This window comes from Myotis daubentonii, chromosome 16, assembly GCF_963259705.1.
Source record: "Myotis daubentonii chromosome 16, mMyoDau2.1, whole genome shotgun sequence".
NCBI classification, from domain to species: Eukaryota; Metazoa; Chordata; class Mammalia; order Chiroptera; family Vespertilionidae; genus Myotis; species Myotis daubentonii.
Genome location: NC_081855.1, coordinates 18,753,086 through 18,777,980, shown reverse-complemented (window position 1 = coordinate 18,777,980; position 24,895 = coordinate 18,753,086). Strand labels below are relative to the sequence as shown.

Sequence of the window (24,895 nt, the reverse complement as noted above, 5' to 3'; positions counted from 1 at the left end):
CCATACTGTTCTCCACAGTGGCTTCATCAGTCTGCATTCCCACCAGCAGTGCATGAGGGTTCCTTTTTCTCGCCAGCACTTGTCGTTTGTTGATTTGTTGATGGTAGCCATTCTGACAGGTGTGAGATGGTACCTCGTTGTCATTTTGATTTGCATCTCTCGGATGATTAGTGACTTTGACCATGTTTTTAAATGTCTCTTGGCCTTCTTTGTGTCCTCTTTTGAAAAGTGTCTATTTAGGTCCTTTGCCCATTTTTTATTGGATTGTTTATCTTCCTTTTGTTAAGTTGTATGAGTTCCCGAACTCCTTCATTTTACAAATGCGGTAACTGAGGCTCAGACAGGGGAAGGTTTCATGCAGGAAGTTGTTGGCAACGAGCCTGGAAAGCCTCGGGAGCCCGATTCCCTGGAAGGAGGCCTGGTGGCCTGGGGCCTGGGCCTCTCCGTGGGCTGAGCAGAAAGGGGAAGTGTGCTCAGGCTGCACCCGCTGCTCTGGGTGGGTGGAAGGCCGTGGGTGAGGAGCGCCTCTCATCAGAGCCACAGCACTCAGGACACGGCTGTCCCCCAGCCGCTCACATCTGGACAAGCTGGCAGCCCAGGTAAGCCTCTGGGCCGGTGGCAGTGTGAGTGACTGTCTGGGCTTGCGCCGGGGGTTGTCGCTGGGGGTTGTTGCTGGGGGTGGTCGCTGGGGGTGGTCGCTGGTGCCTCAGGAGGACCACTGGATGGGGTTGGAGAAACACTGGTCTTGAGGAATCCACTGGGGTCGCTGGCGGGCGACCTCCGAATCACTGGCCTCCTTTCCTCATGTGTGTGTTGGGTGATGAGGGAGCCTATGCCTCAGGCCGCAATGACAATGACTGGGAGTGAGACTTCTGTGCTGCAAAGGGGCTGTTCTCACTCTGGATCCCGATGGCGAGTTTGGTAACTGAGGACCCTAGTGGGTCTGGGCTGGAAATGGTGCGGGGGGGTGAGGGGGATATGGAGGCATTGACGGTGCGAACTTCGAACTTTGGGCTACATCTTGGAGCTGTTGGTTGGGAGCCCTAGAACAGCACCGGCCGAGGTCTGCTTGTCCCTGGGCCTCTGGCCCCCGGGGATTGAATGGGAAGGCATCCTGCCTTCGGAGGCCTCAGGACCGAGGTGTGTTGGGTTGGGGTCAGGTCCCCATTTTGTCATCCGCTCCTGCCCTCTGGGAAATTACTGTGGAGGAGCCCAGGGTTCGTCTCTGTGGCTTCCACTTCCACCTTCTCGCGCATCACTTGTCCGGACAGCCACTCCCTTTCCCGGCCCCTTCGGGCACACCCGCCTCTGAGGGAGTGTGGAAAGTGGACGTTGCTGAGCCTGGAGAAGACAAGGCCTGGAGCTTCTTTTTATCTTCTTTAGGATCTTCCTCCCTCCCCCCCCGCCTCCGCCCCGCACCCCCCAAAAAACAACTAGAAAACTGTAGAGAAATAGGGAAACAATGACCCCCAAATTCCACCACCCACAACAACTGTGGGAGAGGGGTTGGTTTTGTCTTCTAATCTTATTTCCCTGGGTGTAGATTTTGAAAAGTTCTTGTTGTTTTATTTTGACGCACATGCACTAGAAATAGAAATACACACTTCAGCCTGTGACCAGGGCCCCGGCATCCCTGTCCCCTCCACCCACGGTAACGCCAGCATTACTGCCAGGGAGCCCCTGAGCATCAGGTGTTGAGTTCTCCTCCATAGTCTTAGAGCCAAGCAGATGAGAAAAGCAAGCGACGGCAGGAGACAGGACCGAGGAGGGACCTCGGGGGTGGAGAAGTCCCGGGACAGACGCGCCAGGAAGCTTGAATAACCTCACTCGGGAAGGCTCTGCTGAGGGCCAACACATCCCGGAGACATCTCAGAGACACTGAAACAGCCACCTGTTTGCAAGCAGGGAACAGCTCAAAGACGAGATACCTACACTTGTGAAAATGAGTTTTGTTGAATGCTTCATAGCACGGTCAGGCGATGCAGAAAAAAGGATCCCACTGTCACCCACTACAAAATCAAAATCATTTTTTCGTGTTGCCACGCAGTCAGGCGGCGGCCGGTGATGTGTGGACACGTGCATTCTGCTCCCTCCCTCGTCCTCTCCTGACGTTTTCTTCCTGTTGCTCCATTGCTGCAGCCCATCCCATCGAGTGGCCTCTCTGCCGTTTTCGTCTCCCACCCCCCAGAGTGTGCCTGCTGGGTGGTGCACGTATTTGTGCACTGAGGTTCCACTTGCTCTGGATTCCCTCTTAGGTGAGATTTCCAGAAATGATATTGTGGAATCATAGGACAGGGCCGTTATTAAAATGTATTACCATTTGCTTTCAAAAAATGTTTAAGTCGATGTGTACGGCCAGTAGCCACATGGGAGGATCCGTTTCGTCACAACTTTGCCAGAATAGGATTTTATCACTTTTTCATTTTTGCTCGCAAATAGATGTAGTTTCTAACCGTGGGCAGACGCATATGCCCGGGAACATAAGTCTAAGGGTTGAGCATGTACGAACAGAGTAGGGTCCTATAATGAAATAAATCCAACAAGACTAATCTGGGAGTGATGGTGTGATCAGCGCGTGACTGAAGGAGGCGCATGCCATCAGCTGGGCTCTGCCTGGCCCAAAATGACGTGTTCTGGTTTGTCTTGTCCTTCCTAGTTCTCCTGGATCTATAGCCAGCCTTTCACACGGTTGGGAAGATGGAGGGACAGGGAAGAGAGGCTGGACTCCTGATAATTACACTTCCCTGTCCTTTCCCAGGCACACTTGGCTTTGCAGTTGCCAGCAGCTATGCACATGGCATGTCTGATGCTGACATCAGCCAGAAGTCAGGTGGGAACTTGCCCTCACTGAGCACGGGAGTAAGAGATGTGAATCCAGGCAAGACATGGTCATGCTGACTTGCAAGCGTGAGCTAAAATATTGCCTCCGGTCTCTGAGACCTGAGGCCTAGGTGGGGAGCAGCTTAAACCCTCATTCCCTGCCCTGGTGAAGTTCAAAGCCCTCCCTGAGATTTCGGTGGGGTCCCCAGGAGGCTACCCCTTTCCCACGGTTAGCACTGGCTGGGGGCCCTGTGGGCGAACTCAGCCCCTTTCTTGGTTTCCTACCCCCAAAACAAAACCGCTCACCACAGCATCGGCAGACGCAATAGACTTTAGTAGGTTGGGTAGGGTGTCACCAGAGAGATTTCTAAAGTAGCAATGCACACAACAGCTCTGTTTTTTTTTTTTTTTAATTTCAATATATTTTATTGATTTTAGAGAGGAAGGGAGAGGGATAGAGAGATAGAAACATCAGTGGTGAGAATCATTGATTGGCTGCCTCCTGCATGCCCCCTAATGGGGATCGAGCCCAAAACCCAGGCATGTGCCCTTGGCCGGAATCAAACCTGGGACCCTTCAGTCCATAGGCCAGCACTCTATCCACTGAGCCAAACCAGCTAGGGCAACAGCCCTGTTCTTAAAAGATGATGGCCACTCCATCCCAGAGTACCTGCCACCAGTTACTTCTCCAACCTTCGTACGATGCAGCTGGCTCCCTTTCCTCCCCCACTTCTCCCCAGAACTCCAAATTCCCCCTCCCCCAATACCCAGAGGAATTCATTCTTTCCAAGTTCCTGGCACAGCCAGCTGAGTACTTTAAAGGCAGCTCTATTTTTTACTTTTATTTTATTTTGTTTTTAAATATATTTTGTTATTGGTTTCAGAGAGGAAGGGAGAAGGAGAGAGAGAGAGAAACATCAATGGTGAGAGAGAATCATTGATCGGCTGCCTCCCGCACACCCCCACTGGGGATCGAGCCCGCAACCCAGGCATGTGCCCTTGGCCGGAATCGAACCCGGGACCCTTCAGTCCACAGGCGGACGCTCTATCCAGTGAGCCAAGCTGGCTAGGGCACTTTTATTTTTTTAAGTGAGGTTTGCATCAAATGCACACGTCTTAAGTGTACAGCTTCATACATTTGACAATTGTAATACACTCTGTCACCACTGCCCAAAACAAGAGGTAGAATCTTTTCATCACCCCAGAACGTTCCCTCGCAGCCCTTTCCAACACACCCTTTCCTCCCCCATGGCAACCACCATTCTGATGTCTGTCCAGTCAAGTAGTTTAGTCTGTTCTTGAACTTCCCAGAAGAGAAGCACACAGGTTGTGCTCTTTTACACCCGGCTTCTTTCACTTAATGTTCCCAGGATTCATCTACATTGTTGTGTGGACCGGGAATTTTTATAAATGTCTAGATAGCATTTCATTGTATGAGTACACCAGCCTGTTTATCCATTCTTCTGTTGAATTCCATTCCGTTTTTACAGTTTCACATTCTTTGAGTAACCATAACATGGTTGATATTAAGAATAAGCCCTAGCCGGTTTGGCTCAGTGGATAGAGCTTCGGCCTGTGGATTGAAGGGTCCCAGGTTTGATTCCAGTCAAGGGCACACACCCAGGTTGCAGGCTCGATCCCCAGTAGGGGTCATGCAGGAGGCAGACAATCAATGATTCTCTCTCATCATTGATGTTTCTAACTCTCTCTTTCCCTCTCCCTTCCTCTCTGAAATCAATAAAAATATATTTTTTTTAAAAAAAGCAAGTGCTAAAGAAACCCACAGTCTCTGGAATTCCGGAGATGGATAGTGAGTATGGTTTCTGTCACTGACTCCCCGGAAGTGCCTTTTGGGGAAGTGAGACTTGGGGCTGGGATGGCTTTTGCTTTGAGCTGCCCTCCCACCCTGACATCACTCAGCATTGCAGCAGGCTCACTGCCCAGTGTGTCTTAGATTCCTGAGGAATGAGGAGAAGCGAGAGAGAAACTGGACCTCAACCCTCCTGTGCTCCCCTGCCAGCTGTTCGATGCCAGCAGCGGATGGCAGACGGAGAGCAGGGGGCCTGCCTGAGGCCGTGTGTCCCGGGGGGTGAGGTGGGGGGGCACCTGAATTTCAGAGCTGGGGTCCAAACTGCCTACTACCCTGCATGGTTACAGGCGTGGTTCACCAGTAACAGGGGAAAGAGCCCGGGCATCGCTCATTCCTATAGTCACAGATGCACACGGAGCGCCCACTGCGTGTCAGGGGATGTCCGAGGCTCTGGGAACAGTCATAAGGGGAGAGGAGGCAGGCCACTGTGGGAGACAGACAGGAACAAATACAGCGAGAGACAGCCGTGACGGGATGAGTATGTGGGAAGGAAGAATGTCTTTTGTGTATTGGTCATAACATCCTGGGGGAGGGAGGGGATGTCCGCCTACCACCCCTCCCCACCCAGCACCCTGCCCATGGACTCTGCCTCCTACGCAGAGAGAATGGGAGGTTTGGGTGCCATCTGTCAGCCCCTGCCCCGGCGCCGGGCTGGTTCCGTCCAGCCGCACACCCTCTCCCCACCCTTGCTCCCTTGTAAAATCTCCTTCTTCCACCTGGGCTGCAAAGGTGCCTCCTCTGCCTCTCAGATCTCGCTCCTTCTCTCTTCGATGCCTGCATTTTGTTCTTGTTCTCTCTCCTGGCGCCTTCGCCGTTTATAACACACCAAAGTCTCTCGTTTCTTAAACCGACAACCTCTTCTCAACCTCAGTGTCTGCCCTTCTTGAAATTCAGGCTTCCCTTGCCTCCTTGGAGCTGCCTCGAAGCTGTTACCCGTCATGGAGATCTCAGAGCGAGTGAGATCCGGCTGTCCTGGGGCAGGGGGTTGAGGAGACGGGGAGAGGACAGTAGGGAGGGGAGGAGAAGCAGGGAGGAGGACGCGTGCACGACGGCTCTTCATTCCCACATCGTACTCCTTATGACTGTAGTCTAAGGGCTTGGACTAGAATTCTAGGATCCCCTGCTCCTGCTGGTGCCCTAGGGAAGGAACCCAGGGATCCAACAAAGTCGTTCACATCCTCGTAAAAACCAGTTTCTCTTCCTCCGTGTCCGTGTCCAGCACACCCAGGCAAATGAGGGGAAGAGGAAGAGGAGGGAGCGTGGCACTTGTCTCTGGAGAGAAGGGACTTGATAATGATGAAATTCCAGGCTCCATGTGACAAGCAGACAGGAAACATATTTGGGTTCAAGGAGTCTTTGTTAGTGCCTTTCACTCCACCCAGCTGCTGCTGCTGCTGACCTGCCCCAGCTGGGGGCTCCGCAGGCTGGCCGGGTGCAGTGACCTCTGAAGCCCGAGGACCACCGGGAGTGCCTGTGACAAATGCTGACACCAGACCTACAGCTCAGAATTGGGAGAAGAGTAGAGACATAAGACCGTGGTGTCTGGCCCGGCCAGCGTGGCTCAGTGGTTGAGCATCCACCTATGAACTAGGAGATCACGGTTCAATTCCCAGTCAGGGTACATGCCTGGGATGCAGGCCCAGTCCCCAGTGTGGGGCATGCAGGAGGCAGACAATCAATGATTCTCTCTCATCCTTGATGCTTCTATCTCTCTCTCACTCTCCCTTCCTCTCTGAAATCCACAACAACAAAATATATATTTTTTAAAGACTCTGGTGTCTGCATTTTATACTTCTCCCAAGGCCCTAGCTTGATGATCACCAGCTATGGCCCTAGAGTCAGAAAGACCTGGGATTGGCTTTTGATTTTTCTGCTTGCTAGCTCTGCAACCTTGGGTGAGTTATTGAGCTCTTGGAAGCCTCTATTTTCTTATCTGTAAAATGGGATCATAATTATGATCTGCCTTATAGAGCCTTTGTGAGGATGAAATGAACCGTGTGTAGCGTTTAGAACTTGTGGTAAGTTAGCACACGGTGCATGATACTTTGGAAAGTGCATTTTCATATTGAGGTTCTCATATGTGACACAAGCCGCAGCTAAAAGCTGAGGTCTTGCCAGTTTTGGAAGTTTTTGAATGGGGTCTCGGCTTTCAGTTCTGTAATGAAGAGGAACTTTTATCAGCTTGGTATCAGGTTGGCAGAGTAAAGAGAGCGTGAACTTTGGCCTCAGAGCTGAGCTGCCTTCTTAGAATAGTCCGTCACTAGCTGTGTTGCCTTTAGCAAATTGCTTAATCTGTCTGAGTTCTATCTCTTCATCTGAAAATGAGAGCAATCATAGCCCCCTCCCCATTATATAACAAGGTCATAATAAAGATTAAGTGACCAACCTTGGCCTCTTATTAGAATCAATTGAGAACGTTATGCAAACAAACAAAATCTTGCTCTAGCTGGTTTGGCTCAGTAGATAGAGCGTTGACCTGAGGACTGAAGGGTCCTGGGTTCGATTCTTGTACCTCGGTTGCAGGCTTGATCTCCGGCCCTGGTCGGGGTGTGTGTGGGAGGCAACTAATAGATGTGTCTCTCTCACATCAATTATCTCTCTCTCTCTCTCTCTCTCTCTCTCTCTCTCTCTCTCACTCTCCCTTCTACTCTCTCTAAAAATCAATGGAAAAATATCCTCAGGTGAGGATTAACACACACACACACACACACACACACACACACACACATCTCAATGGCTAGGCCCCAGCCCAGATTGATTTAATCAGAGTATCTGATGTACTGCAGACAGGAGCGGTTTTTTGAGCTCCCCAGGTGATTCCAGGGTTCAGGCAGGGTTGGGAACTTATGCTGTTCTTCAGGTTTTTGACCCAGGGCCTAACACACGCAAGGAACCTAATAACTAATAATACAACGTGCTCCCATATTTCCTCTCAGTCTTCCTTCTTCCATTCAGGGGGTCCACCAAGAGGACCTGTAGCTCCCTGACTTCCTCCCTACAGCTGGGACCCCCTCACCTGTACATGTGGACTCAGCCTCTCTCCCTCACTCCCACCCCCACCCCCACCCCCACCCGGTGCTCTGGAACCTGATGACCTAGGGTTTGGAGTTGGACCAGCTCTGGTCTCACATTGAATCTTACCCTCTTCTGGCCTGTACTGGGCAGTGGGCACCCATGCTGGCTCACAGGGCCCTGCATTTCTCTGGATCCTGCCTTGAGAACATCCCCATGTCAGAGAAATGCAACACTGCTAGCTCTGAAGGAGGAGGGAGCCGGGAGCCACGGAACATGAATGGCCTCTGGAAGCTGAAAAGAACAAGGAAACAGCTTCTCTAGTAGATCCTCCAGCAGGGCACACAGCCCCGCCTACACTTTAATTTTAGCCCAGTAACATCATGTTGGACTTTAGACCTCCAGAACATTTGTGTGTTTTGTGTTTAAAAGGCTGTTTGTTTGTTTGTTTGTTTTTTTAATCCTCAGCCAAGAGCATGCTTTTATTAAATTTTTAGAGAGGAAGGGGGAAGGGAAAAGAGAGAGAGAGAGAGAGAGAGAGAGAGTTGATTGGCTGCTCTACTACATGAGATGATACCCAAATTAGGCCATATAGGTCAAGGCTACATTTGTGCGTTTGGTTTTTTGTTGTTTTTTAAAATATATTTTTATTGATTTCAGAGAGAAAGGGAGAGGGAGAGATAGAAACATCAATGATGAGAGAGACTCGTTGATCAGCTGCCTCCTGCACGCCCCTTACTGGGGATTGAGCCTGCAACCCGGATGTGTGCCCTGACAGGGAATCAAACTGTGACCTCCTGGTTCATAGTCAATGCTCAACCCCTGAGCCACACTGGCTGGGCTACATTTGTGTGTTTTAAGGCACTGTGTTTATGGTAATTTGTTAGAACAGCCCTAAGAAATGACTTGGTCCTAAATGCTGCTGCCCGGGCTCCCACCTTGTTCCAATTCAGTTCAATTCTAAAAATTTAAGTTACTTTTGATTACTAAGCAGACTCATTTTATTTTTAACATTTGGTTGTGCCTTTTCTAAAACTTCAATCCTTGACTCAAAGCTCTCCCCTTTGCCCCAGTGAAGAGAGTAAAGTGGGGGGTGAGGCTGCCCCGGCTCCTCTGCACCCTCCCCTGCACTATCTCCTCTGGTGTTGGATAGAGGAGGAAAGACTGGGGCAAACACTTCTCCACAGGAAATCTCCCATCAGTGGGCCATTCCTGCTGAGCTAGTTTGTGGTGTTGAGCGAAGACCCGGGCCCTTGGCCCTTGAGAGGAATCCTGGCCCTTGAGAGGTTCCTTGCGGACCCTTGAGAGACCCAGCTGCATCGTTGAGCTCACTGCCCACATCCTCTCATGCCAACACGTCTTTGCCCCATGCTTCAGTCGCTCCACCATCTCATCTACTCCAGGCCTGCTGTCACGGTGGGGTTCGGCTTACACACCCTCCCAGGGCCTGACCTTGATCATGCAGCTATTGCACGCTGCCCCCTGGTTGGACTCCTGCCATCACTCCCAGCGCTCCTCTCACCTCTCTGGTGGCACCCTGGCCATTAAACTATCCTGGTGGCCCGGAGGACATCCTACCGGGAATGGGATGTGCTACATCCCCCCTCCCTCAGCGGCACTCTCTCAGAAAGGACAAGTTCTGCTGAAAGGCATCTCCCAGCGGTCCATGGGGAAGAGGACTGTTTCTCTGGTCTTAGAATTCGGGGAACTTGGGATGCTTATTCTCCACTGTGGGCCCCACTCATTCTGGGGGATCCCTTGGCTCCTCACGCCACACATCAGCACCACAGTGATGCTCCTTTTAAAGTGAAATATCCTGAATCCCGTTTGGCTTTTCGTGGATCACTTGGGAGCATCCTGACTAATGTCAACAGAGGAAAGCTCTGTAGCATAGAAAGCATCTGCCCTCCTTCCTACCCGGTGACCTTGGGCAGGCCACTTCACCTCGTTTCAGCGCTGGTGTGGTGGACAGGAGCGTGGAGGGGAGGCTGCGATGAGGGGAGAGATGAGAAAGCAGTTGTGGCTGCTTGGTGCACTGAACACACTCGAAGCATCCGATGGAAAATCAAATCCACATGATCTGTAAGAACAAAACTGCAACCTAGCCCATAGTTTCACTTCCTGATGTGGTTTTTTTGAACTTGAAATCTGAGCTGTAGCTTTTCATGGAAGTTACACCGTGTGGTTGATTGACTTTTTTCAGTTTTATTAAACTAAATGCTTTTAAAAATCAAGTAACCCAGAGGGTTTATAGTTACAGACCCTGTCTTCCCACTTTCCTCCTTCTACCCAGTCATGCTCCTCAGGTGCAATGGCTTTGAACTCTTGTGTCCTGGCATTTACTTCTAGCGTTCTAAAGAGATGTTTATGTGGCTTTCTGGAGAAATCCTTCAAAAGTAAGACAAAAAGACAAAGAGAACAAGAGGAAAATTATTAGACAAAGAGACACACATTTGAATATGTGAAAAGACAAGGAGAAAAGGGAAAGAAGAAATTCTATTTATCTTTCTATCCACCTACCTATCTGTCTATCAGGTTCCCCAGAGCCAAGAAGGTGAGATTCCAAAAAAAAATTTTCTTTCAAGTAGGAATTGAAAGGACTTCTTTTTTTTTTTTTTTTTTTAAAGTGAGATTCCAATTTAGATTTGTTGAACAAAGAGGCCACACTCTGATATGTGGCAGCATCTTCTTCTTTTAAAAAATATTTTTTATTGATTTTGAGAGAAAGAGAGAGAGAGAGAGAAACATCAGTGAGAGAGAAACATTGATCAGCTGCCTCCTGCAGCAACCTGGGCATGTGCCTTGATTGGGAATTGAACCCTGGCAACCTCTTGGTTCATGGGACAACGCTCAACCAACGGGGCTACGCTGGCTGGGCACATGGCAATTTCTTACAACCAGTGCCCTGAGAACTCATTGAGCCCTGCAAAACCCACGTTCACAGCCCCCATTCAAAATCAAGTTTCTATTCTCCATGGTTTCTTTTTCCCTTTGTTCTTCTTTCTCTATTACTTTCCTTTGTGCATCTTGAAGGGTGATCTACCACAGACCTCTGCCTGGTGCCTGCCTGGCGGACGAGCTATTCCTGCTCTCTGGTCGTTGGCACTTTGCTGTCTTAAGAGTAAATCCCCAGCACATTTACCAACATGGATGAATGACAAAAACAATGTTGAGCAAAAAAGGAAGCTGCAGAATGATGAGTATAGCACAGTGCTGGTTACACGTGGTTGGTTTTGCCACACGTAAGTTTATTAATAGACTAAGAGCACTATATTTGATTAAGCCAAAACTTCACTAAGGAAACGAAACAAAATTTGGAACTGAAAATCCAAATTGTAATGTAACAACTTCATAGATGACCACACTGTGCCCGTAATGCCCACTTTTAAATAGCAAGCCAAGTCAGAAGGCCTTCGTAGTAAGAATGGCTTCAGCAGCAGCCTAATTCTGCCCCGTTCCTCTGCCACCCGCCTGGGTGCCTGTTGACATTGTTAATATTACTCCAAAGCATGCATCAGGCCCTAGCTGGTTTGGCTCAGTGGAAAGAGCGTTGGCCTGTGGACTGAAGGGTCCTGGGCTCAATTCCAGTCGAAGGCACATGCCCGGGTTGTTGGCTCAAACCCCAGAAGGGGACGTGCAGGAAGCAGCTGATCAATGATTCTCTCTCATCATTGATGTTTCTATCTCTCTCTCCCTCTCAAATCAATAATAGAGAGAGAGAGAGTATGAATCAGAAATGGTGCTACATCAGCACCCATGGTGAGTTTCCATTGGCTAGATGGTGTCAAGGAAGCTGATTCTCACATAACCAGCATATTCCAGATCTCTCCCAGGCCTCGAGGATCATTTCCAGTTTAATATCCAAATGAACTGTCAGAGTGCCCATATCATGGGTAAGGGGAGCCCAGCCCCGCCCCAGGATCTCCCTGAATTCCTGGAGGCCACTCCCAAGTCCATCCTGCAGCCTGCTCCCACTGTCACTTGGGGCCCAGCAGCCACTGTTCTCTCTGCTTGCCCCTGTGTCACCCCTGGCTTGGAAACCCGCTCACTCATGTCATTTTTCTCCAGTTTCTGTTCATACAAGCCCTTGTTGTGCAATCCAATGGAAGATTTTATTACAAATCTTCTGTTTGGGAACAGAAGAGTATAACAATTTAAGAGTGAATATTAGAACTGTCCTACAGAGGCACTGGTCACTTTCCACTGTGGAGCCTTCCTAATGGTGCTCCCCATCTAAAAACAAGACTCTCAAAATTCTATCTCCATGTTGTGAATTAAGCCCATGTTGCCTGTTTGATATAAAAACAACCGCATGGGGTCGGAGGGTAAGAGGGGAGAGGTAACCAACCAAAAACCTTGTATGTATATATGCATAACCATGTGCACGGACAATTAGGTGCTGAAGGCCTGGGGGGAGGGGCAGGGGTGGACTGGAGGGAGTTAATGAGTGAAAAAAAGGGGACATACGTAATACTTTCAACAATAAAGATTTCTTTTAAAAAAAGACACAACTTTGCCCTAACCGGTTTGGCTCAGTGGATAGAGCATTGGCCTGCAGACTCAAGGGTCCCGGGTTTGATTCTGGTCAAGGGCATGTACTTTGGTTGCGGGCACATTCCCAGTGGGGAGTGTGCAGGAGGCAGCTGATCGATGTTTCTCTGTCATCGATGTTTCTAACTCTCTATCCCTCTCCCTTCATCTCTGTAAAAAATCAATGAAATATATATTTTTAAAAAAAGACACAACTTTAAAAAACAATAGAAAAAAGAAACCTGCATGGAAGACATCTGTAATACTGTCAACAATAAAATAAAAAGTTTTAAAAACTGCTGTCAGTTATTGCTTTAAATGGCCTTTCCCCTCCTACTGAATGTTTGATGATATTAAAAAAAAAGAAAGCAGTGATTGCATCTTCCATTTCTAGAGTGCCAAGTCCGTCCAAATCATATTCTAACCCTCACAAATCCCCTGAGAAGTCATAGGGCGTATCCCTCCCATACTGCAGACAAGAACACTGAGGCTCACAGAAGGTTCAGTGACTGGCCTGAGGTCTCCCAGCTGCTAATCAGCAGGGCTTGACCGTGAACCGGTGCCGCCTCCTCCCTAAGCAGACCTATCCTCACAAACGTGGTAGGTAACTGCCCCCGCCGCCCCAGGATGCCTTTCACTCATGCCTCATTCCTCCACCTCCGTTCTCCCCAGGAATCCACGGCAATGGATTGGTGGAGGGACAATTTCTGGATCATCTTAGCTGTGGCCATCATCATCGTCTCCGTGGTCCTGGGCCTCATCCTGTTCTGTATCTGTAGGCGGCTGCTCAGACAAGGTAATGGCCATCTCTCCTGGGCAGGTGGAGGGGTGCTTATACGTGCATTCGGGCTCCTTTAGAGCAAGATTAGTTCCAGGCCTGTATGGGCTGAACTTTGGATTAAGCCTGGTGCCTTCTGGGTTTCAGCTCGAGCCCTGCCACTGACTTGTATCCTTGGGTCTCAGTTTCCCCATCTGCGTAGTGGAGGGAGGGAGGTTAACTAATGTCCAAGGACTCTTCCAGCTGCCTTCTGCCTTCTGGGGATCAAGCCCACAACCCAGCATGACTGGGAATCGAACCGTGACCTCCTGGTTCATAGGTCGATGCTCAACCACAGAGACACACTGGCTGGGCCTCTTAATCTCTTTTTAGAGATGAGAATATTAAGATTCAGCAGGAGGTGAAGCCTTGGTTGAGGTCTCAGAGGGGTTGGTGGCAGACTGGGGAGCAGAACTCAGGTCCACTGAGCTCCCTGCTTAATATTCTTTTCTCTCTACCCCTTCATGGCAATTAGTTATTTTATTTTACTTACATAATTAGTCTTTAATACAAAATGTGTATCCTGGCCCCTGTAGTCCTCTACTCATTTGCCTTCTTAAAATGTCTCATTCTCAGATATAGACAAAAGTATAAGCCTGAACAAAAACTTTTCTTCTTCTTTTACCTTGACCCACTTTTATTAACAAGCAGTCGATAATTAATAACGTATATGCCCAGCGCGTCACAAATGGCAAACTGCTTTTCCCACTGTTGATGTCATTTCCACCCAGCTGCACTTTTGCTTACTCATTTGACCTGTATTTCTGAATGCCAACTGTGTGCCAGGCGGAGTACTAGGCAACAAGAAATAAACACAGCCCACGTGCTCTTGCCTTCATTGGATTAGCTCGGCCAGCCTGGGTTAACGTCCAGCTCTACCAGTGTTTGGCTCTGTGTCCCTAAATCTGTTTCTTCTTGGTGGTTCTTCCAAATGCCCCAAACCAGCCTGGGTTCTGAGAATTTTTAAACTCTAAAATCACAACTTTTGCTAATTCTTCCTCAGTGAATGTTGTTGTTTTTTTCCTTAGGAGGGAAATTGGACATTGCTAGACCCTTGAATCAAAGGCTTAACGATGAAGAAATGATGTATGAGTAAGTGGGGGCAATCCTTCTGCTTTTTAAGTCTGAGAACCGCCTGCTCACTTCCACTCCTGGGCCTACGCTGCTGTGTCAGTGTTAACGCCTGCTTTCCCTTTGCAGCCAGTGAAATGTCATGTCTGCCAATTCTCCCCACTTTAAGGGGAGATGTCTCAGGGCTTTAGGGGTGCAGGGCACCATCTGTTTCTCTCTGCTCCCCAACTCCTCCCTCATGTCATCTACTTTTTTCTTTTATATATATTAATATATATAATATATACATATATGTGTGTGTATGTATTGATTGATTTCAGAGAGGAAGGGAGAGGGAGAGAGAGATGGAAACATCAATGAATGATGAGAGAGAAACATTGATGGGCTGCCTCCTACACGCCCCCCTACTGGGGATCAAGCCTGCAGCCCAGGCATGTGCCCTTGACTGGAATCAAACCCGGGACCCTTCAATCTGCAGGCCAATGCTCTATCCACTGAGCCAAATCAGCTAGGGCTGTAATCTACTTTGATAGAGGTCATAGGTCAGGTTCTGGGTCCCTCATTCAGGGTGAGTTCTGCCTTTCTTTTCTTGAAGTGGGATTATAAATATAATCCTCTAAAAGCTATTGTGCTGAATAAAAACCAACTTCACTTTTGTATTTTGTAATATCTTTGGGGCTTATAATTGCTACCTATGGTGAGGGTCCCCAAGACCACCCTTAGACTGGAGGATTCTCTAGGAGGACTTACAGGACCCAGAAAAGTTGTTATATTTACGATTATGGGCTATTATAGCGAGAAGATACAGAATCAAGTCAGCAAAGGTAGCCCCAGCCCTGGCGGGTGGCTCAGTTGGTTGGAGCACTGGCCCATACACCAAAAGTTTTTGGGTTTGATTCCCGGTCAGGGCACATACCTAGGTTGTGGGTTCAATCCCCAGTCCGGTGCATACAGAAGGCAACTGATTGATGTTTCGTTCACATTGGTATTTCTCGCCCTCTCTTTTTTTCTCTCTCTCCCTCTCTCCTTTCCTCTCTCTCTAAAAAAAAAAAATCAATAAAAACATATCCTCAGGTGAGGGTTAAAAAAGCCCCCCTCCCCCCAAAAAAAGTCAGCAAAAGGAAAAAGGCACACAGAGTGGAGTCCCGGAGAGACCAGGCACACGCTTCCAGTCGCCCCTCCCGGTGAAATCACATGGATGGCGCTTCATCCTCCCAGCAATGCGCGGTGTCAGCCTGTGTGAGCTCACCCGAGCCTGGATTTCTAGGGTTGTTTGTATTGGGCGTCAGTCACTTAGGCATGGAACGCCCGCATAACTACTTTATCTACTCAGCCTCCAGCCCCTCCGGAAGCCAAACTGATACAGCATGACCCCAGGCCCTCGGCAAACACTACCGGGCAGGCGCTCACCGTCAGTCACCTTGTTAGCATAAACTATCTGGCTGGCCCAAGGCCGCAGGTACACAAAGTCACTCTTATCAAGCAGAACATTTCCGGAGCTTAGAGGTTATCTCCCAGGAGCTGGTCAAGGGCCAATCCTGTCTTTGGAATGTACCCACCTTCGGAAACAAAATCTAGGCTCTACTAAAATGAATTTTGTTGGGGCTTCAAGGGGTCCAGCAAAAAGCGGGCCTCTTCCCCCACCAGTTCTGATCCACTGAGGAGTAAGCCAATGTGTCGTGCAGTTGGGTAACCAAAATGTCGCCTTTACTGAGGACAACACTGGCATTGCAGACTGTGGCGCTTCTCCGTGGGCAAGTGCCATTTCTAATTCGAAACCAGTAGACCGTTCCTGCTCGGTGCACAGGCAGCTCGGCAGCCTCTCCGGTCTCCCCGCAGGGCCGGCCTTTCTCTGAATGGCAAAGACCAGAGCAGAATACTTGCTTTCTGCATTCAGGTCTGCTCCGGAGGAGAACGTGGGAGTAGCTGGACTTCTCCCAAATTTAGGAGCCAGGTAAACTCCGCCCCTCTCCTAGGAAGAGCCACGGAGGCGTGGAGAAAAGGCCACTGATGGAGCTCTTGCCATGTGTCCCTTTCTCCACTCCCCCGGCAGCCTAAACACAGAGGAGACCAACACTCCCTCAGAAGAATCTAGACCACCTCGAAAATCAGAGTACAGAGCGAGGAACGGGGTCTAGGTTGGAGTCTTACCTTTTTGTTGAAACTTCTTAGCGCAACATGAACACAGAAAATTGCACACAGTAAGAGTACAACTCAATACAGTTCCAAAAACTGAACAGACCCAGGCAGCTGGCACCCAGATTTTTAAAAAGATTGCCAGCACCTCACATCTTAGATTCCCTTTCAGCCATTCTACCACCAGGATGACCACTGCCTGAAACAGCATAGGTTAGGTCTTCCTTGTTTCTAGGCTTTCTATAAATGGAGTTACACACTGTGCATTATTTGGTGTTTGGCTCCTTTTGCTCAGCGTTTTGTGAGATTCACTGTGTGTGGTTACAGATTGTTCGCTCTCGCTGCTATAGGGTATTCCACCTTGAGAGGGTACCCCTGCGAATGTGTCCGTTCTACCGCTGATGGGCATTTGGGGAGAGTCCAGTTTGGCACGTTATGATTAGTGCCGTTATGAACACTTGGACGAGGCTATGCAAGCATTTCAGTAGGTATAGACCCAGTAGTGGCATTGCTGTCACATGATGTGTGTACAGTTAGCTTTAGGAGTGCATCCATGTTGCAAATCAAAATAGAGCTGGTGCTTACCTCCGCTCTTCGCCAGCTCAGGGCGGCCCAGGACGGGGTCTCCGTGCTCTAAGTTACAGTACTTCAACGCCCTTTCTTCAAACCCAGCTGCTCTCTGGGCTACGGGAAGTGGTTTCTTTAGGGTGCAGTTACAAATGGGGTGTAAGACCTAGAAAGGGCAGGTAATACTTTTAGGTTTCGGGGACCGAGATTTGAATGTTCAACCCTGTCCACTTTCCTTGATGTTCTCCTTTAAGTCCACGGACAGTGGGCATGGTCAAAACCAAACACCAACCCCTCTTCCTTTCTCCCCAGGAATGTTCTCGATCAATCGCCAGGTCAATTGCCCCCTCTGCCACCCAGGGGTTTGCTTTCTCAACATGATGCCTGTAAGTATATTTTGCTGATAACAGTCCCATTCAGGGTAGGACAACAAAGTTATCCAGGTGTCTTAGCTGGCTCAGGTGGCCCATAACAATGTACTACAGACAGGGTCGCTTAGACCACAGGAACTTGTTTTCTCCCCGTCCCAGAGGCTAGAAACCCGAGATCAAGGGGCCAGGTGATTTGGTTTCTGGTGAGGACTGTCTTCCGGCTTGCAGATGGCTGCCTTCTCTATGGCTGTCTTCTTGCTGTGTCCTCACAAGATGGGGAGAGCTCTCTGGTGTCTCTTTTGACAAGGGCACTAGTCCTGGTGGACCAGGGCTGTAGCCTTATGACCTCATTTAACATTAATTATTTCCCTACAAGCCCCATCTCTCAATACAGCCACCATGGGGTTAGGGCTTCAACACACAAATGTTGTGGGACATGAGCTTTCAGTCCAGATTTGCAGATGGCAGCAACCTGTTCAAAAGAGATGAATAGGTGTAAAAGGGTTAGACTAAGTACCAGTGCTCCCAATATTCAACTTATAAATTCACATTCAAATCCCAGCTCAGAACATGAGTGCTCAGAAACGCGGGGCTGTCGCTGGGCCTCTCAGCCTTCTCTCAGAAAAGCTGCCTGGTTTCCTCGACTGGAATGTTATTCCGTGAGTCCTTCACGCAGCTGGCCTTGCCTCATCCTTCAAGCGTCATCTCACATGGCACCACCTCAAAGAAGCCATTCCTAATGACCCCATTCCGAGCAATCCTGCTAAGGTTCCTTATGAAACCAAAATTGTCTTATGTAGTTACTGTTCCCTTGTTCATTTATCAACCTCCTCCACTAGCATATAAACTCCAGGAAACAGGAACCTTTCTTGTCTGGTTCACCCCTAAGAACAGTGTCTGGAGCTTAGTAGATAATGAATAAAAACGTTTCACTTGGATGGATAAATAATAAGATTAGCTAACACTGATTCGGCATGCACTGTGTGTCGGGCCCCGTGGTGGGCCTGTTATTAAGCACCATCTCACTTAACCTTCTCAACATCTCTAGGAGGCAGGTACGTTATTATTATCCTCTGACAGGTGAGGACGCTTAGACACAGAGAAGTTAAGTGACTTATTCAGGGTCGCACTGCTGGAGCTTGAACATGAACTTGGATCTGTCTACATGAACTCAGACCTGTCTAATTGCGGAGTTCTGCAGAAAAAAGAAATGGTGGCAGTTTTCCCGGTTCTCTGAGGAAAAGATGAGATTGTGGTCCAGGCAGTTCCTGTTCCCATGAAAAGTGGAGCTGAGCTGCTCTGTCACCCTTCCTGTAGCCACTTTGGTCCTTTTGCTATGTACCCAGGCTGCACTGAGTTAACCTTTGGAAACACCATTGTTCCCTTTTCCTTAGTAGAGAGATTCATACATGAGCAATTAGCCGTTGTTCAAGAAAACAGTGTAAGTCATTGTGAGGGATGTGCCAAGAAGGAAATATGGTTTGTATCACTTCCTTATGAGAATCAGGATCTGTAGACACAACCCTACTCACTTGGTTGGTTTCTGATTAAAGTTTCTGTTTCGTGGTTCCCACTCCAGTGCAATCTTCGGCAGAGGGACATGGCCGTCAAGATGTCTGACCAATATTTGTCATTTATTCACTTGGGTGATCCTGAGAGCGTGTCGTGTCTGTGCTTCAGCTTCCTTTGTAAAATGGGGATCTGGTCCACCAAGAAATGGAAAGGCTAACCATGAAAACGATGCTGAGCCACTTGGTCAAAAATACATACATGCACAAGAGCTTTGCATATAAGGACTCTGTGTGTGTTCTAGCCCCACAGGAAACCCGGAGCGAGCCGCCACCGACATACTCATTGGTAAATAAAGACAGAAATGTGAAGACAGTTTCCATCCCGAGCTATATTGAGCCTGAAGGTGACTATGATGACGTTGAAATGCCTGCCGCTCTGGAGAGCCATCATTTTGAAACAACCGTTTCTTCTTTTTGGCAAGCTGAAGAGAGTTCACGCAGCTTATTTTAAGACCGTCAGGAATGGTTGAACGTCTGTGTGGTCGGTCCCGGATGCAGTGGTAACGTTGTACAGCTCTGTAAGATAAACACTCTCTGAACCCGAGCGATGAAGCAATGTTCCCGATCATATGACTGCAGCCAGAGAAAGAATGCGGCTGCTCAGCCCTGAAGACTGAGTCGGGCCCTGAGCTTCTGTTGAGTGAATGTCCATGGGAAGGACTGCTGGGCTTCATGGCTCTCACGGGGAGGGGGAACCGCTCTGTTCTTGGCCCCCTTCCCTCTTTCCTTCCCTTCTTGGCTTGGGTCTAAGTGATCTTCAAGCTTGGTGTTGACTGTGCAGAGCCTCCCAAGTTCCCATCCCCAGCACCACCGCTAGGAGCACAAGGTCTCCTCTCTACCGGCCCCACCCACCTCCCGTGAGAGCGTCTGTGGTGGTAGTTGGGGCTGAGCGCTCTTGTGTGCAACACCGCGTCAGCCTTGCGAGTTCTTCAAGGGTGGCCAGTGCTTTCTGTTCTTGTGAACCCTCCCCACCTACACACACCTCAAACCCCAGTGTCTCTCTATGACGTTACCAGACTGACCATAGACACCCAAGTTCTCACCCAGGTTTTTTCCTGTGCTTCCCAGTTGCACCAGAACAATCAGCAAAGGACAGACGTTACACCACTGGCCTAAATGAAGGTGTCATTTTGCCATGTGTATAGTGGGCTACAGGAATGGTAGGCTTCCCAGGAAAAATCATGGGGAACAGGAAAGAAAGGGGGTGATTAAATGGCAGATTCAAGATGAGAGTTCGGGCTTAAGGCCCTCCTCCAGAGCTGTCATTATGGCTTCCTCCCCATATGAAGTTCGGTGCAAACAGCGCCAAGCCCCTTCCCTCCAGATCACTGTCCCTGAGCGTCTGGGAGGCAGCACCTGCAGTGTGACGTGCTGCGGCTAAGGAGGGGCCAGGGGAGTGTCCTGCTAAATGAGTGCCCTAGTGTGGTCCCTGAGCCTTAAGTCAGCTTTGTAGGTCCCTGTACCCCATCAGTTATTTCGAGTTGATCCACTAGAGCTCTAGGACTTGACACTTTCTAACCAGACTCACAAGACGCCAATTTCTAAGCAATCCATGGGAAATACAGCGAATGAGCAGACTTGCAGGGAGAGCAGTTGACCTCAGAAAAGCCTTGGGAGTGACTGTTGGATGAGCTCCTCCTCAGGAGATGTCAAGTGTGTTCCTGTTGTATTAAGCTTCCTCCCTCAGCCAGTGCTGGACCAGCCAGAACACATCTTCCTCCCAGGTTAACCTCTTTGTAGACTCCATGGAGGCTCCGGCTGCCTGTCAGTACCTCCTTATTTCAGACCAGTGGTTCTTTCACTGTGGCCTTCTAGAATTGTGGTATTCAACGCACTGAAGAGAGGACTCTTCTCAAATTAGAGAACGTAGGTTAGCAGGCGGAAGCTTTACATGTGTATTACATGTATGCTTTCCTCTCATGCATGTTCTGTAAGCCATCCACATCCATCTCAACCCCTGCCCTCATCTTGCTCCAAACACTCATGAACAACCTCACTGATGCCCATGAGCTCAGTACCCCCTCTATTCTGACGAGTTCCAAGTCACAGACTTTAGCTGAGCTCTCTCTCCTCAATTCCAGACTGAGTGGCTTCCAGGATATCTCCACATGACTCTCCCCTGTCCCCTCAAGTTCAACATATATAAGAAAGAACGAATTACCTACCCCGATTCCAAGGCCCCTGTGCTCTGCCGGCTTCTTCGTTGCTGAAGTCAGAAGCTAGCACGCTATCTGGAGTCCTTTTTCACCATGTCCCCACCTCCTGCTGATTGCACCTCTCAAAGAGCTCTCCAGTCAGTCCACATGTCTCTGTCACCGTGCCTAGGTCAGGTGTGACCAGCACATGCCAAGGGAATTCCAATAGCCTCCCAGCTGGTCTCCTGCTTCTGGCATCTCACCCCCAACCCCCTTTCTACATGGCAGCTTATAATTTTCTAAAATGAACATCTGACCACTTAATTCATTTGCTTACATCTCTTCTTTACCCATTATCCTCATAAAAAGCTCCAAATCCTTAATATTGATTACAAGATTTGTCAACTTCAGGTCATTGGTTATCTCTTGCCAACCCTCTCCTTCCCCACCCCCTTGCAACCTCCACTCTGCATAAATTTTTGTTCTGGCGATTTAAATTGACCTCGTCTGTGGTCTCTCTTGCCCTTATGGCTATGCACAGCACCCTCTCCTCTGTCTGGATCTCCCCCACCTTCTGATCCTTCCCATTGCTACTTCGATCCTTTCCTCACCACCCCAAGTTGGGGTCTGGTGCCCTCTTAGATGCTCTCCTCTCATAGCATCAGCATGCGGTACTGACCTGTCTGCCTGTCTCTCTCCTCCACTGGACTGAGAGCAATATGAGGACAGAGGCTGAATCTCTCTTCCCCACATTGTTCTTTCTGTTCCTATTTAATGTCTAGGCACTTTGTAGATGCTCAATAAAGACGTTGAATAAATATCAACTGAATGAATGAATAAACTCCTCTGGGATCTCACCACTCCCCGTACTTGGCCCTATGAAAATACCTCTGCATTATAATTGCCTGGTTACATTTCCATTCTCCTTTTTAAATCTGGGTCTCCTATGGGGTGGAACTTGTCTGGCTCACTGTTATATCCCCCGTCTCCAGCACAAACCCTGGCACATGGTAGGCACTTCATAATGTTGAACATTAATAGAAACTCTATCAGTTGGACAAAAACAAGCAACATGTGTAATTTGGTTGAGATTTTATACATGCAATAAAGCCACATTTTTTTGCCAACAAAGTTGTTACTAGTTTGGATGATAGAATTAAATATATCAGGATTTCACAGGACCTACCGTCTGTGTACTTTAAACCCCACAGGAAACCATAAGTCAGCCACCAGCTACATATATACAGTAATAAAAGTATAATATGCTAATTAGACCAGACGACCTTCCAGATGAAGCCGGGGCTGCGAGGGAAGCTCAGGTCCCGGGTGCCTGCTGGTGGCCAGAGGGAGGCCGGTGCCAGCAGTCGGGGGAAGGAAGGCCTACTCTTGCACAAATTTTGTGCATTGGGCCTCCAGTTCATAGATAAAGTTAGAAATGAGAAGATAAAATGGTGATAGAAGGAGACTTGACTTGGGGTGTTGAACACACAATACAGTAGTGATGATGTGTCATGAAATTGTGCACCTGAAACCTGTATGATTTTGTTAACCAGTGTCACCCCAGTAAATTCAATAAAAAGGAAAAAGAAATTTAAGATGTTCCATCCTGAGCTCTATGGAGCCTGAAGATGACTATGATGATGTTGAAATTACTATAAATATTAAAAACCATAATCTTAAAACAACTCCTGGTCAGCCACTATGGATTCCACTCTTTTCAGCAAAAGCCTGAGATTTTTCTGTTGGGTCCACTTCTTTCTCTTGTCTCCATTGGTGCAATTTGTGTAGATCCTCACCCAACTCAGGGGTAGAGCACATGATCCAGGCTAACCAATGGAAGATTCCCATTCCCTTGGCCATAGTGACTGATCAGTTGATTCCTTGAGTACCAGGGCAGGTGTTCTTTTTCATGGGACTTGAAGCTAGACACTCTCAACGGAGAACCTGTCACAGACAGCACTGAGCTGAGATAAGAAGAGAGTTCAGCCCTAGCTTGTTTGGCTCGGTGGATAGAGCGTTGGCCTGTGGACTGAAGGGTTCCCAGTTAGAGTCTGGTCAAGGGCACATGCCCAGGTTGTGGGCTCGATCCCCAGGAGGGGCCATGCAGGAGGCAGCTGATCAATGATTCTCTGCCATCATTGATGTTTCTCTCTCTCCCACTCCCTTCCTCTCTGAAATCAATAAAAATATATTTAAAAAAGAAGGAAGAAATAAAGAAAAGAAAGAAAGAAAGAAAGAAAGAAAGAAAGAAAGAAAGAAAGAAAGAAAGAAAGAAAGAAAGAAAGAAAGAAAGAAAGAAAGAAAGAGAAAGAGAGAAAGAAAGAAAAGAGTTCAGATCCTCATGGCATTGTCTGAGCTCCTGTCTGCTGCCATGCTTATGTGGGCATTACTTCTGAGCTTTTTAGTTACACAAACCGATATTCTTATTCTTTTTTTTTTTTTTAATATATTTTATTGATTTCTCACAGAGAGGAAGGGAGAGAGACAGAGAGTGAGAAACATCGATGAGAGAGAAACATCGATCAGCCGCCTCCTGCACATCCCCCACCGGGGATATGCCCGCAACCCAGGCACATGCCCCCGACCGGAATCGAACCTGGGACCTTACAGTCCGCAGGCCGACGCTCTATCCACTGAGCCAAACCGGTTTCGGCCCGATATTCTTTAAAAGCTTTCACACTGCCCCTTCAGACCCATCCCTACCATCACTGCCTAACGTTGGTTTTGTCGTCTTTCATGTGGCTCAATGCAAAAGCCTCTTGATTGTTCTCCTCCAATCCATCTCCCACTTGCTGTCAGAGTGAACTTTCCAAAATACAAATCTGATTCGGTCCCGGCCCTGCTTAGAATTCCTTGTTCCGACAAGAATAAAACCCACACTCCCTAGCACACCCTGCAAGGCCCTGGTTACCCGGTCCCCACCGGGCTCATTTCAGCACCTCCTCTCTTCCCACCACCAACTGACCAGCTCCCTGAAACATCAAAATGGTTAAGGCTTCGTCTGTCCTCTTCCTTGTGCTGGGAACCCCTTCCCCTCCTTCTCTACCCACAAAACTGTGACCCGCCCCTGAGCACCCACTGGAGCACCGCTTTCTCTGGGAGCTCTTTCCCTTGGGGCAGGTGCATCCTTCCTTGGCATTTCTCTTGCACTTATCACAATGCATAGTTACCCACCTTGTGGTTACACATCTCCCCTTCCCATTGGATACTGGGCTCCTGAGGGTTAGAATTATGTCTTAGAGTGACTCAACATTCAGGTTTGCCCAGGACAGTTTTGACTTTTGTTTGATATCTCAGTGTAATTATTAAGAGCTCCCCCTTTTACTCTCAAAAGTGTCCTGGTTTGGATGATAGATGGCCTGTTCACTGTACTTCTTCATGATCAGGTTAGTGTCTACACAGAGTGAGAGTTAAAAATTTTTTTTTTCAGCCCTAGCTGGTTTGGCTCAGTGCTGGATAGAGTGCTGGCCTGCAGACTGAAGGGTCCCGGGTTCAATTCTGGTCAAGGGCACGTACCTTGGTTGCAAGCTTGGGTCCCCGAATCCTGGCCCTGGTTGATCCCTGGCCCTGGTCAGGGGGCCTGTGTGGGGGGCAACCAATCGATGTGACACATCAATGTTTCTTTCTTTCTGTCTCTCCTCCTCCCTTCCACTCTCTCTAAAAATCAATGGAAAAGTATCTTCGGGTGAGGATAGGCCAAAAACAAACAAACAAACAAAAAACATATATATGGCAGGGTTTTGTTGTTGTTTTCAAGTAAACGCATGAGTAAGTGATCCTCCCTAGGTCTCATTTTCTTCTATCAAATAAATAGCTGAAGTGGATGTTTCTAAGTTCTTTATTGCTTGAAGTGGTGCAAAGAAAGCCAGTGCTCTAAAAGGCTAAGACCAGCAATTCTGGTTTATCTTCCCATTGAAAGGACCCTCCCTATGGAATTCCACGCTTAAACATATTGAAGCCTGATTATCAACTCTAGAGGCCATGACCGGCTGGGA

General features: G+C 48.6%; 1 protein-coding gene across 2 annotated transcripts; it reads left to right on the top strand.

The window, feature by feature from the left end:
* The first annotated feature begins 231 nt into the window (after window positions 1–231).
* SCIMP (SLP adaptor and CSK interacting membrane protein) lies at window positions 232–23,041 on the top strand. 2 transcript variants are annotated; one of them, XM_059668968.1, is made up of 5 exons: window positions 232–599; window positions 12,905–13,028; window positions 14,078–14,141; window positions 17,136–17,209; window positions 19,008–23,041. In XM_059668968.1, exons 2-5 carry the CDS (start codon window positions 12,917–12,919, stop codon window positions 19,214–19,216), a joined length of 459 nt encoding a protein of 152 aa, XP_059524951.1. In that variant the 5' UTR covers window positions 232–599; window positions 12,905–12,916; the 3' UTR covers window positions 19,217–23,041. The 2 variants fall into 2 exon arrangements, with proteins under 2 accessions (XP_059524951.1, XP_059524950.1); XM_059668967.1 differs by lacking the exon at window positions 232–599 and having other exon boundaries at window positions 11,640–13,028.
* The last annotated feature ends 1,854 nt before the right edge of the window (window positions 23,042–24,895 follow it).